At 30.8% G+C, this 13007-nt stretch overlaps 4 protein-coding genes across 8 annotated transcripts; 1 reads left to right on the top strand and 3 right to left on the bottom strand.

The window, feature by feature from the left end:
• Positions 1 to 22: 22 nt before the first annotated feature.
• LOC144472415 (glycosyltransferase 25 family member) lies at positions 23 to 3668 on the bottom strand. 2 transcript variants are annotated; one of them, XM_078185480.1, is made up of 11 exons: positions 3566 to 3668; positions 3265 to 3488; positions 2307 to 2535; positions 1887 to 2229; positions 1643 to 1762; positions 1344 to 1530; positions 1113 to 1187; positions 977 to 1034; positions 761 to 888; positions 466 to 669; positions 23 to 376 (listed from the first exon to the last, which is right to left on the bottom strand). In XM_078185480.1, the coding sequence occupies exons 2-11, from the start codon at positions 3450 to 3452 to the stop codon at positions 199 to 201; spliced, it is 1710 nt and encodes a 569-aa protein (XP_078041606.1). In that variant the 5' UTR covers positions 3453 to 3488; positions 3566 to 3668; the 3' UTR covers positions 23 to 198. The 2 variants fall into 2 exon arrangements, with proteins under 2 accessions (XP_078041606.1, XP_078041605.1); XM_078185479.1 differs by having other exon boundaries at positions 3265 to 3633.
• A 245-nt stretch (positions 3669 to 3913) lies between these two features.
• Positions 3914 to 6538, bottom strand: Mtdna-helicase (mitochondrial DNA helicase). 3 transcript variants are annotated; one of them, XM_078185477.1, is made up of 8 exons: positions 6162 to 6538; positions 5853 to 6085; positions 5095 to 5779; positions 4991 to 5014; positions 4770 to 4912; positions 4591 to 4691; positions 4305 to 4524; positions 3914 to 4217 (listed from the first exon to the last, which is right to left on the bottom strand). In XM_078185477.1, exons 1-8 carry the CDS (start codon positions 6409 to 6411, stop codon positions 4074 to 4076), a joined length of 1800 nt encoding a protein of 599 aa, XP_078041603.1. In that variant the 5' UTR covers positions 6412 to 6538; the 3' UTR covers positions 3914 to 4073. The 3 variants fall into 3 exon arrangements, with proteins under 3 accessions (XP_078041603.1, XP_078041602.1, XP_078041604.1); XM_078185476.1 differs by having other exon boundaries at positions 3920 to 4217; positions 4770 to 5014; XM_078185478.1 differs by lacking the exon at positions 3914 to 4217 and having other exon boundaries at positions 4404 to 4534; positions 4770 to 5014.
• A 22-nt stretch (positions 6539 to 6560) lies between these two features.
• On the top strand, positions 6561 to 10809 carry LOC144472417 (uncharacterized). Of its 2 annotated transcripts, none has more exons than XM_078185484.1 (5): positions 6561 to 6714; positions 9790 to 10064; positions 10133 to 10230; positions 10297 to 10444; positions 10521 to 10809. In XM_078185484.1, the coding sequence occupies exons 2-5, from the start codon at positions 9832 to 9834 to the stop codon at positions 10606 to 10608; spliced, it is 567 nt and encodes a 188-aa protein (XP_078041610.1). In that variant the 5' UTR covers positions 6561 to 6714; positions 9790 to 9831; the 3' UTR covers positions 10609 to 10809. The 2 variants fall into 2 exon arrangements, with proteins under 2 accessions (XP_078041610.1, XP_078041609.1); XM_078185483.1 differs by lacking the exon at positions 6561 to 6714 and adding an exon at positions 9505 to 9673.
• LOC144472418 (uncharacterized) lies at positions 7525 to 8604 on the bottom strand. Its single transcript, XM_078185485.1, has 3 exons — positions 8165 to 8604; positions 7980 to 8057; positions 7525 to 7791 (listed from the first exon to the last, which is right to left on the bottom strand). The coding sequence occupies exons 1-3, from the start codon at positions 8332 to 8334 to the stop codon at positions 7737 to 7739; spliced, it is 303 nt and encodes a 100-aa protein (XP_078041611.1). The 5' UTR covers positions 8335 to 8604; the 3' UTR covers positions 7525 to 7736.
• Positions 10810 to 13007: the final 2198 nt, after the last annotated feature.

Genomic DNA, 13007 nt, shown 5'->3' with positions numbered 1-13007 from the left:
TATTACAAGATTATAAATACATTATAAAAAAATATATTTTCTCCGTTATCGTTTATATTCTTATGTTCTTAGATTTTAAAGATTTACATGGTAGTGAATTATGCATCATGCAATTATTTACGATTTGATTAAAATGACAGTACATATTTCTTTTCATTCTTGTTCCATATAGGTCAAAACATACAATTTTTATGGCACTTATAGTTCTTCTCGTTCTTTGGATTTACTTGTGCTTTCATCCAGAAATATGATCGTCGAGTTTTCTGTATCGCTGATGTATCCTTCATCGCCGGTATAATGAGTCGGATGAATTAACAAAGGATTTGCAGAGAGGATTATCAAATCTCGTTTCGGGTAGTGTTCTTTCCACTCTTTTCTATTGCATAAAAAAACAAATTATTATGTTAATAAATAAGCGAAAATTGTAGTAATAAGCTCATTTGACAACATCTTTATATTTCATACTTAGGATGCGTGTTGGCTAATATGGGAAGATATTCATCAACAGGCACTAATCTTTTAAGTGGTTCTGCTTCTACAAGTTTTTTTGCTCCGCTTCTCGATAAGATATATCCTAATGTCCAATAACTATAAGCAGCACGTACTAAGTATTTTGATCCTTCAATAGAGGGTTCAGCGTCTTCCATTAATCTTTTCCTTCCTAAATATCTATAACGAGATATGCAATTCGTACCGCGATACTCGTATATTTCACATGAGAAGTGCGGCGCAGTTTTATTAGACATTAAACAATACTTACACCAAATCCCACACGATATTAAGATTATCAAGCTCAGTTAGTATATACTTTAACTTTTGTCGGAAAAACGGTTCGAAGCGAACATCGTCTTCCAAGATTATAACTGTTTCAAAGTCATTTTCTATCACCTAATAATTTAATACAAGCTTACTACAACATGTGAGCAATAGAAAACAATTTGATTAAAGTAAGTCGTTCCATCTGATTTCAAATTACCTCGCTCCAAATAATGTAATGACTTAAGAAACAACCAATTTCTCCCATAGTCATTGGTCTGAAAATATTGTCGTTACCAATAGTCGAAATTCTACTATTATTTTAATTTTACGGCATAATTGTACAACAAACTTACCTATCGTGATAGGGATCAGAGTATTCTGGCATTACTTCCACACCTAAATCACTTAGAATTGATTGCTTTAATGTCCTATATAAATAAATGCAATAATGTATCAAACATTATGGAAACTGTATTAAGCCAATACCTTATCCATAAATGCAGCTGATTGCTAATTTCTACCAAAATTTTTTCTAACATTACATTAGTATAGATTCTAAATACTACTACAATTTTCCAACTTACCTTCCATCAATAGCATCAACAGTTTGCACATGAATACTGAGTTCCTTGAAAAGTCGATACATTCTGGTTCTTCGATCTGGTCTTCTTAAAAGATTTATCATATAAATTTGATTGACTCCTAATGTACCTTCTATAGGATACTGAACGTATCGTTCAAGATCTTTTGATATCGTAAGGTTACCATTGTCTAGTAAAATACAGAAAATGCATTTAATTACAAAATATAATGCCAATTTGTTAAACGTTCAGTCCATTTATTATCTTCCTAAATAGTAATTTCATTGGACCTATCGACATACTTAATATTTCCACTTTAATATTGGTCAAGTACTCTAAATCGTCCGTGATCGTTTCTCCTTTCTCCAACGGCACCGTGATAAATCCATAATCTTCGTCGTTACAGATAAATAATGGTATACCTATAATGATAAACAGTAACTGAATCGAATCGTGCATATAACTTCGTACACAAAAAAGACCGAACTCGATTACGATTGTAATCGAATCAAGATTATTTAAAATTGCAGTATGAAGATGATATACCAGACTTGTTGGCTCCAACAGCGAAGCTTATAATGTCGTCTGTAGGGCCATCATATTGATTTAAGTAACGCGGGTCGTAAGATAAACGATCTGAAATGGATTTTCGCAAATTTATAAAAACCGCGCTGTGAATCATTGGCACTTTGAAACATCCCGTTTCCTCGCGAAACAATAGTTTTTTATATTCTTCCGTTTCAAGAAAATAATAATAGGTGTCCATTCCAGTCCAGAAATTACCGTACATGCCATCTGATTTTAATAATGGACTGGCTACAATCTCATTTTTTAAAACAAATTTATCGAGAATATTTGGATTCGTTAGAAAAACATCCGCGTCGAGCATCTGCAATTATAAAATATAATAAACGTATAGAATTACAATAATATGCATATGTAATATGGAAATATGTATTTAAATACCAAAACAAAGTCTGCCCAAAGCTGCCTTCCTGCGTTAAGGCCTTTTTCGCGCAAATTTATTACGTGTAGAAATCTTTGGATTGACCAATCAGCGACACCATCTTCGTCTTCAAAGCCGATTGATTTTTCATTAAAATCTGTATCGATTCCATGATATTCGTTAACTCTGTTATCTATCCACGTAGACAGGATTTCAATGGAATTATCGATGTTATTATCGCTGTATATACTTTAAAAAAGGTAACCTTTTACTAACTGTTTAATCAACTTTATCACTTATTTTTCGCGCATAATTAATTTCCGAAGACAGAAATTAAATGTTGCATTCTAATTGTCTAAGTTCTATGCATCATAGCAAACTATATACATATATTTTTGGACATACATACAAGGAGCAAAAGTGTCCATACAAAGTTTAAAACAGTATAACGTTTTTGAAACTCGTCTAAACAACTTGAATTTTTTGTAAATGTTAGAAGGACTATTTCACTTTAGAATAACTAAAATAATTTTTTTTTAATTTTGCTATTACTTGAAATAAATTCGGCTCATTTAACAAAGTGAAAAAACGAGATCTTTTTATATCATTTTTATTTCAATCAATAGCAAAATGAAAAAAAAAGTATTTTAGTTATTGTATAGTGAAATAGTTTGTTTAACACTTATAAAAAAAAAAATCATTTAAGCCGCTTTTAAAAAAATTGTATTGTTTTAAAAAGGTGTATCGTTTTGCCCTTTACTATATGAACATAGTGCTTAGATCTGTTAAGATAAATAAACGAATATATTCATGTTTGTTAAATTTACAATTTATGTGTCTTACACAACGAACATCATATTTTGGGAGCTCAACGAACTTCGAAGTGTATTTTTTAAACGTTTGATCTATGCACATAGATTATATTTGGACTATTGTTTCATTTTAGAGAAAAAGTGAAATTACACAAAATATACTTACCACAAATGTATCCGGTCTTTTGGATAATTTAGCTGTTCTAAGAAGGTTAAAAAGTATGGCAATGTATGTGCCTTATTTCGTACTAAAATTGATATTAAAACTGTCGGCTTTTTCAAATCTTCGCAATAGGTTATGGAAAACACAACAGTAAGAATAAAAGAAATGAACACATTATTTACTGATCCCATTTCTCAGACGATTATGTCTTCGTTATTTCTCCTTAACTATTATAAAATTCTTACGGGTTAATACATGCATATACACCAAAGACACAGGCATGAACTCTACATTTGATGCTTACTCTACGGTCTCTCGTTTATTGCTTTACCATTTCTTATCAAATTTGATTACCCATCACCCACGCCAAAAAGTACATGACTGTTGTTTATATATGCTCATGCTTATGGCGGTCGTATGGATATGTCGAGGTCCAGTTGCTGCACTGTGGGTAGTCGGTAAAATGGTGAACTACCCTTATTAACGATGCGATTACCACAATTTATTGAAATAATCAGAAATTCCTCAAATATACAAATTTAAATTAGTTTCATACATTGACCAGAATCAGAGAAAATTGTTTGGAAAGTTTTGTTCAACAGAATCATATATATTCATATACATTTATATGTATCATATGTATAATTTATTTATTTATTTACAAATATTTATTTACAAAATACAGACTTTATTCTACATTTCAATATTATTTAGTACGAGATACTGGTTTTATTATTTCATTCAACCATAGAACACATGCAACAAAATTAGATTTGTTCAATATCAATCATAAAAAGTGTTTTGATAACCTATTACTTCACCGACTTCTCCACTAAAGATTTTCCTTCATACAAGTTGTCTTCTCTTTGTTTCATTTTTGATGAATAGCTGAGACCGGATTTTACAAAATCTAACGCCATGATTCCTAAATCACCGCTGTATCTATTCTTTGCCACCTACGAGTACAAGTTTCTTTACTAATTTATTTCATATTGTATAACAAATTACTACAAACTGACGAAACATTTTTTTTAGTCTCATACTTGTAAATATTTTTTGCCTCGGATGCTGTTCAGTCTTTTATCTTGAATAATAAGAACGTTATCTGCTTCCTGACTCGCTTTAGCGCTTCCAAAAATCGAGGACGTTGTTAATTCTTCGTCAGTACGTTCTTTTCTTGGATGTATTATTAAAGTCACATGACAATTACGTTTAGTAGCAAAATTTCTGAATCTTGAAATTATGTCATCTTGTTTCCAAAATCTACGAGATCCTAATATTATTTGTTGCAAACATATTTCTGTCTAACGCGTAAAAATATTTCAATACCTGTCCATGAATTTAGAGTCATCTGAGTTTCCCATCATAAATTGAAGATTATCAATTATTAAATGAGCTATGTCGTGAATGTAAGTCGCATGTTCGACTGCCTGCAGAGATACCAATGCTTTTAATTTTGTTTAATCAATGCAAAGTCATTTAACAACTGTTTGCTACTATATACTTACATCCATTACAACTTTAATACTTTGTTGACCATGAAATGTCATGAAATAGATTGGTAATTTTTGAAACATATCCGCGTAAGTGTGAAAATTTTCAAGATGTTCATCCAAAGGTACTCCTGCCATCTGTTGTAACATGGTTCTTGCTAATCGTGCATTCCTTATTTCAAAACTACCCCATAACGTATTAACACCTTGCATTGCTAAATCTAAAGAATACTCACTCATAAATGTGGTCTTGCCACATCCTGACAAGAAAAAAACAGTATATCAATATCTATTATAAAAAGTGCAACTTAAAAAATTTGATAGTGTCTGGACAAACTACCAGTTGGTCCTGTTAAAACTGTAAATTCTCCTCTTCTGTGGCCCCGTAATATCTTGTTTAGGATTGGGAATCTTTTCCATTTCACACCTTGTACTTTGTCAACATTTTGTATATCACTTAACACTTCTTCTCTTAGTTGTTCAAATGTAGTTATGCTCTTATGCCACACAGATTGCGCATTTTGAAGAATGTCTTTCAAATTGTAACCCAATTTTTCTGCGTATCTTGGTTGAGGTTGTGAATCTGTTGGTCTCACAAAATAACATCTTTCTTCATTTAATTTCTTCGCAAATTGTTTAACAGTGTACCAACTTGTCTCGTCATTCTCAAACCACAAAATTAATTTTTTGTAAGATTCCATACATGGTAGTAATTCTTGAGGTAGGTGTTGCAAATTGTATGGAAGACAGATAATTGTACTTGCTGATTTTTGCAACACCAGAGCCAATAAATCTTGTATTGTTCCTACAACTACAGCAGTATTATCATTTCTACTACTTTGTTGTTTGTATTTAATACAACCACTAACTCCAGAAGCAGGAATTGTTTGCACTACTACTGAATTTGTTGTAAGGGACTTATACCCAACGATGGAATCATTTAGCCCTACCAATGGAAAATGCAATGTACATGATGCTTTTTCGTAAATACAGTTCAACTGACTTAAATCTTCTGATGACACTGGCTAGAAAAAGAATTACATTTTAAGTTGTCATGCACAGTTACAAAAAAATTTAAGCTTTACTTCAGATTTTTACCGGAAATACAAAGTCATTAAGTAAAGTATTATATTCTTCTATGGTTAAATCCTTAATATTTTGACAGTTTTTCTTTATATTTTCCCATTCTTTGTTGAAACTCTTTTCTACTTGTAAATTTGCTTTCAATTCATTAAATTCCTTGAATTTTTTACCTGATTTTTCTAATAATAAAAATTTGTCTAGTATTTCCCAAGAGCCATTGTGCTTACATTTAGTGCATATAAAAAAACCTAAAATTATTATTATTAATTTTACCTGTATATACAAAATTATTCCTAAAACACTTTAAAAAAGAACAGAATGTACCTGTTGTTTTGTTTATGTAAAGTTTTGAGCATTTTTTTGCATTGCTGCATATTGGACAGTCTAATGTGATACAAGTATGACCATCTGTTATGGATAGAGATCTTTCTTTAAAAAACTGTTTCAAATTCAAATAAGAGATATTAAGCGTAGGCTTTTTAGATTCTCTATGATAGTATTGTTTTATAATGAAGTTTTTGACGTGGTGATTTGTCTTTTTAGTACAAACACGCATTAATAATGTTGAAAACATTTCGAAATTAAACTACTAAATAAAGTAATTGTAAATCTATCTGAATCAACCACATATTTTCATCTATTGTTTATTGCACAGGAACATGCAATAGGAATGTACGTACACGTGCACGGTGCACGTGGTTTCAAGTCTTACACTATTTCCGAACCGCGCATAACCTTATCGATGTCGTTAATTTACAACTTGCGCATCCATTTCATTTCAAACTAGCAGGTTTCTCCTACATGTACAATACAGAATCGCCGCAAAAAGATTAATTATGACAAAACTGGAGATTCAAAAAATAGACCAAGGAGACAGGTTTGTTCAAGAAAATTTACTGCATTGATATCATATAAAAAAATGACAAAATTGTAAAACATAATTAATTGTTAAGTGAAGTTTATTATTAAATACTATTATTATTAATTAAATTATACTTTACAGAGTTACCATGTATTTATTTTACATGTAACTGGTTTTTCCGAATAATTCCATAACTATGGTTAATTTTTGTTTGTCTTTATTATGTTCTAATCATTCTAATTCATACTTTTTGTCAATCTTGCAGATTTAACATATATATGTATTGCTCTAAGCCAGGGCTCGGAATTAACTACACATGATAAAGATAGAGCATTTTCGGAGACTACACTAAAATTTGCTATAAAATTATGTGCAGTCTTTAAAAATAATTTGCACGGTACAATTTACTTTTAAAAACTGGCTATACTGTAAAGTTGACCACTTCAGACACACTTTTCTCAGATGTGGTTTACTAGCTGACGTTTTGTATCAGAGCATTTTCTATACAGACAAAATAAAGCATTGCATGCAATATCTGTATGAATCCTACGTCATGCTATAGCCTGAACTTGAGCCTGAGACTTAAAGACAGTAAATTGCACCAGTGATTTTGCACCTCTAGTGTTAAAATCTTGAAACTTTGCTCAGCACTAATTAGTTCAGTAACATAACAATCGAACTATTAGACAAAGTCAGTTGTTGGTAATTGTAGATAACTTCAATACCAGTAAGAAATGAATATAGTGGGTACATTTAAATGAAATATTTATAGATTATAATTCTTCAGAAGGATAGTTTTGGAATATTAATTTATTTTAAATTAGTTAAAAATTCTTTACTTTCTTCCAATTAAATCATCATTTTATTACCATTGTAAACATGTATTCATGGTACGAATTTACATACATTATTAATAACAATAATACTATCTTATTACAACAAAATAAATATGATATTAATTTAAAAGCTATCACCTATATTCAACAAATAATTACATTCTTATGCATTTTCAACCTACTTTTTCTTTCATATTCATTTTAGGGTCCAGTGCTCTTATTTAGTGGATTGTAGAAAGAAATTTTGACATCTTGTCTGCGAACAAAATAAAAAAAACATAAGGTCATTTTAATATAATTTTTGTTTTTATGTGAATATTTTAAGCATTGCATACCAAAGCATAGATTAAGGAAGGTAAATATAATGTTTTCATTTGATATTGTAAATCAGAAATTATTGAAATTATAATTTTATCTGATATAAAAGGTTTCTTCTTACATTACCTTTCTGTAACTTCATCGCTTGTGTTATTTGCATCTGTTAAAATTCCAATTTCATATACCACAGCCTTTATAACGTATCTATAGCAAAAATGATTATAAGTTATTAAATCTGTGTATGATGTACATTACACATATATATATATGTGTACTCTATAAAAGGAAGACTTAAAATTATAAAATCTTACAAATTATCATCCGTTGAATTTTGGATTAATGTTGTAGCTGTTGTGCTATAATCTTCACTGTCTACAGGTAATGTTACACAGAACTGCACAGATATATATAAAAATAATAATATTGAATAAAATACTGCAGAGACTCTAACATCGTGTTTCATTTCACTGTTACACGACATTTTCAACAGTACTGCCTATTTCGTTGCAGCCACTTTTATAGTGGACTGGTGCTGCTTCATTAGCACTATTCCCCCTTTTTAACTTATAGGTGTAACATATGTTGTTCTATACATTTTCATCTTGTTCATAAGTGAGAATGGAAAATTTGCAGGATATAAGTTCTGGTAAACAATGTACGTGTGTAGAGTATTTTTGGAACCTGTGTATATATGTAAATAATATGCAATTTGTATATTTAATATAATTTAATTTTCAAAAATATTGTAAGAGAAACTGCAATTTTCAAACTGTTATGTAATTGAGAGATTTTAATAATTCTAATATTAATTTAACAATAGTTTTTATTAACAAGTACAAAGAAAGATTAAAATAGTAATATTAGAATTAATAATAGCAAGAATAACAAATAAATAAATAGAATAAAGTAGACGAGATATTTTGCTCGTAAGATGCAATATAATATTAAGCTTCCATACTTATTAAATTAACATATAGGTGAGAATAAACTTCTGCATAAGTCGCATATATGTATACGAACGTGTTAAACCTAAATTATGCGATTGCTTGAAATACTATTTTTAAGTTATTAAATGATATGAGTAAATATTGTTTGTTTTAACATTATTGAATCATATTCAAATTAAATATCGTTTTGCACATAATTAACTTTATTTTGCTATTATATTCAGTCTTACAAATAGTAATATACTTATATGATATGAATGAATATAAACATATACTGTGTACTTATGTATGTACTATGTAATTATATATAATGTACTTTCGATTAGAAGTATATATTTATACGCATATGCATTTTCATTTTGATATACATATGATATTGAAACATGAATTTAATTCTTTTATGACGAATTAATCGAATAAAATATAGTAGATACATATCTTTGTAAATAAATGTACGTACATACTTTAGTTCTCAAAGAAAATTAATATACATAAATTATACTTATCGATAAGTGAATTTTGTTTAAAAATTTCATGTAAGTAAATTTACCTACAAAAGGATTCTAAGAAAATGCATATGTAAATGTGCGTGGTACATACATATTCTTTGGCATATTATATGCTCATGTGTATATATGTATGCATAGTGCACATCATATATGCGTGTATGATACGTATATAGTTTACGGTAGACGCCGTTGGTGGTGTTACTGTGCAGTATGACATACCGTATTTAGAATAACTCTTTTTGATAACATTCAATAATGTATTCGTTATTTTACACGTGATTAAGTTTTTATAAATAATTTGATTTTAATTACCAATATGAATGCACAATCAGTGACTACATTAGACTTTCCTGCGTACGAATCGGTAAATTATAAAAATCAAATTTGATACTACTTGTATACAATTTTGTTTTATAATATAACAAAAAACAAATGTTCAAATATTTAAAATGAAATTTATAAGTCGTTGTTATGTTGTAGATCCAAGTGTCATCGGAATCTAAAGAAGCATATAAAAATTGTATGAGAGGCGAAGCTATCTACTATGGTGGTATTCCTATGGGTTTAATATCCTTATTATCTGTGAACGCAATCTCTAATCATAGAAAAATGGGTATAATGGGGAAAGTAATAAGTATAAGTTTTGGAATAATGGGATACAATCTAGGGAGATTTACATATGCAGGAACCTGTGCAAGGAAATACGTGCCTGAGTTCTCAGAATTAATGAGAGCTAAATTAAATGCTATGTCAAGGTATTATGAATTCTTAGTTGTCTTCTAACTAATTTTAGTTTTTATAAACGAATTTAATTTGAGTTTAGAGAAAAAGATCACAATATGGAGAACATTGAATCTAACACACTTTGGAGTGATGATCAAGCAACATCAAGCAATTATGATGCAAGCTTCGATAACGATAGTAAGTGCTAATGTAATCAGATAGCTTTTTAGATATTAGAAATATTCCAATTTATTTTGTTTTAAGGTAACAAATTCTCTGATGACAACAGTGACATCAGTAACGATACACTTGGAATAGAAAAACCAATTAACTTAAAGCAACATGTAACTTATGAGGAATTGCGAAAACAAAACAGAGGACATTATTATGGACAAATGCCATATTATCAAAGGTATAAATGAAATAGGAATTTGATGAAAAGAAAACATAGATACGTTGAATTTTATGAAATAAAATTTAATTTTTAGCCAGCAGCCTGTGAAACAGAAGAAATCTGCCGAAGATACAGAACTATTAGAGGATGATTCAAATTTTAATATGGAAAATATGAGATAGAATATCTTGGTTTAAAAAAAGCAACGTGTCTGTGGTAGCTATAGTTATTTTTAGTTTTTCATCTTCATAAAATATACATCTATGATGTATCATATAATAAATAATAAATTGAAACACACAATCAATTATGTCTCTGTTGAATATATGTTCTGTTTATCTTACTGATAAACAGAATAGAAATAACAATTTCATAAGAACTGATGGTACGTGATTTAATGGAGATTTAATAAATGTTGGCAAAATATAGAATACGAGAGTACGATTTCCTGTAGAACTATCGAGAGTGTTGAGGTGTCATCTTTGCATCACCTCGACGTGCCCATCAGAATGCCGCTTCTCTCTCATAAGAACGTTACCGACATCTCTTACCTATACTTACCATACGTTAGCGGGTCAATAATTGCTGATTGGTATTTGCTACATATTCTTCTATTCGCATTTTAGCTGACGGGAATGAACCGAACTCATACAATTCATATGTACATAATGTATACGAGCAGTTATTCTTACAATTATAGTAGTCCCTGATACACTATTTATAAAAGATATTCTATAACTTTTTGAAAGCATGTGGTTTCTTTTTTCATACTTCATGCTTTTCTTTGATTCCTAGAAATTTTTTGATTTATTGTGTAATTTGAAATTCGAAGATTTCAAATTCGTGATTGGAGATTGAAAAAGAAATTTGCATTTGTGAATTCTAATCTCATTCGTTCATGATAATCATGTTTGAACAGAGTAGATTAGGATTAGATTGAGGAATGTTTAAAGAATTTCCATAACGACAGAATGAGAAATGAAATAATAATATAATAATCTCGAGAAATTTATATTGTTACAAAATAAAGAAGAACAAAGTTATTTTTGTTCGCTAAAACTCGATAACTAGAAATCTATGATGTATAAAAGAATATTTCTTCCGTCTTGGTACTGTCGTTCACGACGGGTCATCGCATCGTCAGGAGCACGATCTTGGATTTGGGAAATTATAGTTGTCGATTCAACAAAACGACAAACGAACATTCAAACGATACGTTAGGAATAGGAGTGATAGAGTTGGAAGCTCAAAACGGTTTCATAGTTGTTTCGTCTTTCATCTTTACCCTGTTTCGCTAATGTCGTTAGCTGTGATTATTTGCCGTGGATTTGCGCAGCAGGAAACTGCGTACAACCAGCCATTGGGTATCGAAGGTAACCAATCAGAATGTACTTCCATTCATAAGTTGTGTTGCTTCCGTCCTGATAGTGGGGGACAACCACAGATATTAACTCGAATTCTAGCGGTTAGTCATTTGTACAACTTGATGGGGCTTTGATTGAAATGCATAACATGCAAATATTGTTCTAATTTCCATCGAGTATCACAAATATTTACCTCGAACGGCGAAAAGGTTTTACTTTTATTCGAAATGGCCTTTAAAGAGTAAAGTATATCTACGAACTTTTATGGTACAAATGTTGCTGAAATGTAGTTTAGACTATTTAAACTAATTTGTTTCGAGAACGTGAGAATCGTAAGAAACCAATCGAACCGCTTTCAATATCTGATTGTCCAACTTACCGAATTCCTAGTAAGCTACAATTTTCAATTTGTAAGATGGGGAATAATATTCGACAATTTGGAGGATGATAGGACTGCGACAGCAGCTGTAGCTAAGATTGTAGGTTTTGTACGGTGCATATGTATGTAAAGCCAGGATACCGGGTCTTGTCCTATGTCCCGCATCCCAGTCCCATGTCGGATCAGAGATCCGCGGTGAGACCGCGTCGCGTTACGATTCTCGTGTTTGCTTAAATGATCGCGCGTAGAAAGGAGAGTCATGCAGGTGCAGGTCATGTGAAATATTTGCACTTTGTCGTAATTTGCGTAACCCGTTGCATATATAATAAATCCGCGGAGCTAAAGCGCCATGATAGAAAATCGTTTCACAATCTAAAAGAGAAAGGGAATCTCTGCATCGTGGGAGGGGAGAGATTTGAGATGCTTGTTGCTGCATGCATTATCATGCACAGTATGTATATACAAGAACGAAAACATCGCACTTCAAACTGCTCCAAACTCAGCAGGAAACGTAATCGGGTTCGTTCACCGATGTTCTCGTTTGTATTCTATTAAAAAATATAACCAATCTTCCCAAAGATCACCATTCTATTTCTATCGATTGATACAATGTGCGAACATTAGCGAACAATCGTGCGTACGAAACTTCGCTGAATCCACTCGATCTATCGGAAATAATTTTCGCGATGCGATCAATAGGGAAAATTCTGTCAATTTGCGATCTATGACAGGCGATTAAGTAGAGAAAATACACGCGTAAATACGTAACTATAGTCATAACTATAAGGTAACTTTAATCGTACCAAGGTGATGTCAGACGAGCGTTGGCGTAATGGCT

Source organism: Augochlora pura, chromosome 7 (genome assembly GCF_028453695.1).
Source record: "Augochlora pura isolate Apur16 chromosome 7, APUR_v2.2.1, whole genome shotgun sequence".
NCBI lineage: Eukaryota > Metazoa > Arthropoda > Insecta > Hymenoptera > Halictidae > Augochlora > Augochlora pura.
The sequence above is the reverse complement of the archived record's forward strand: the minus strand, read 5'-3'. Positions and strand labels throughout refer to the sequence as shown.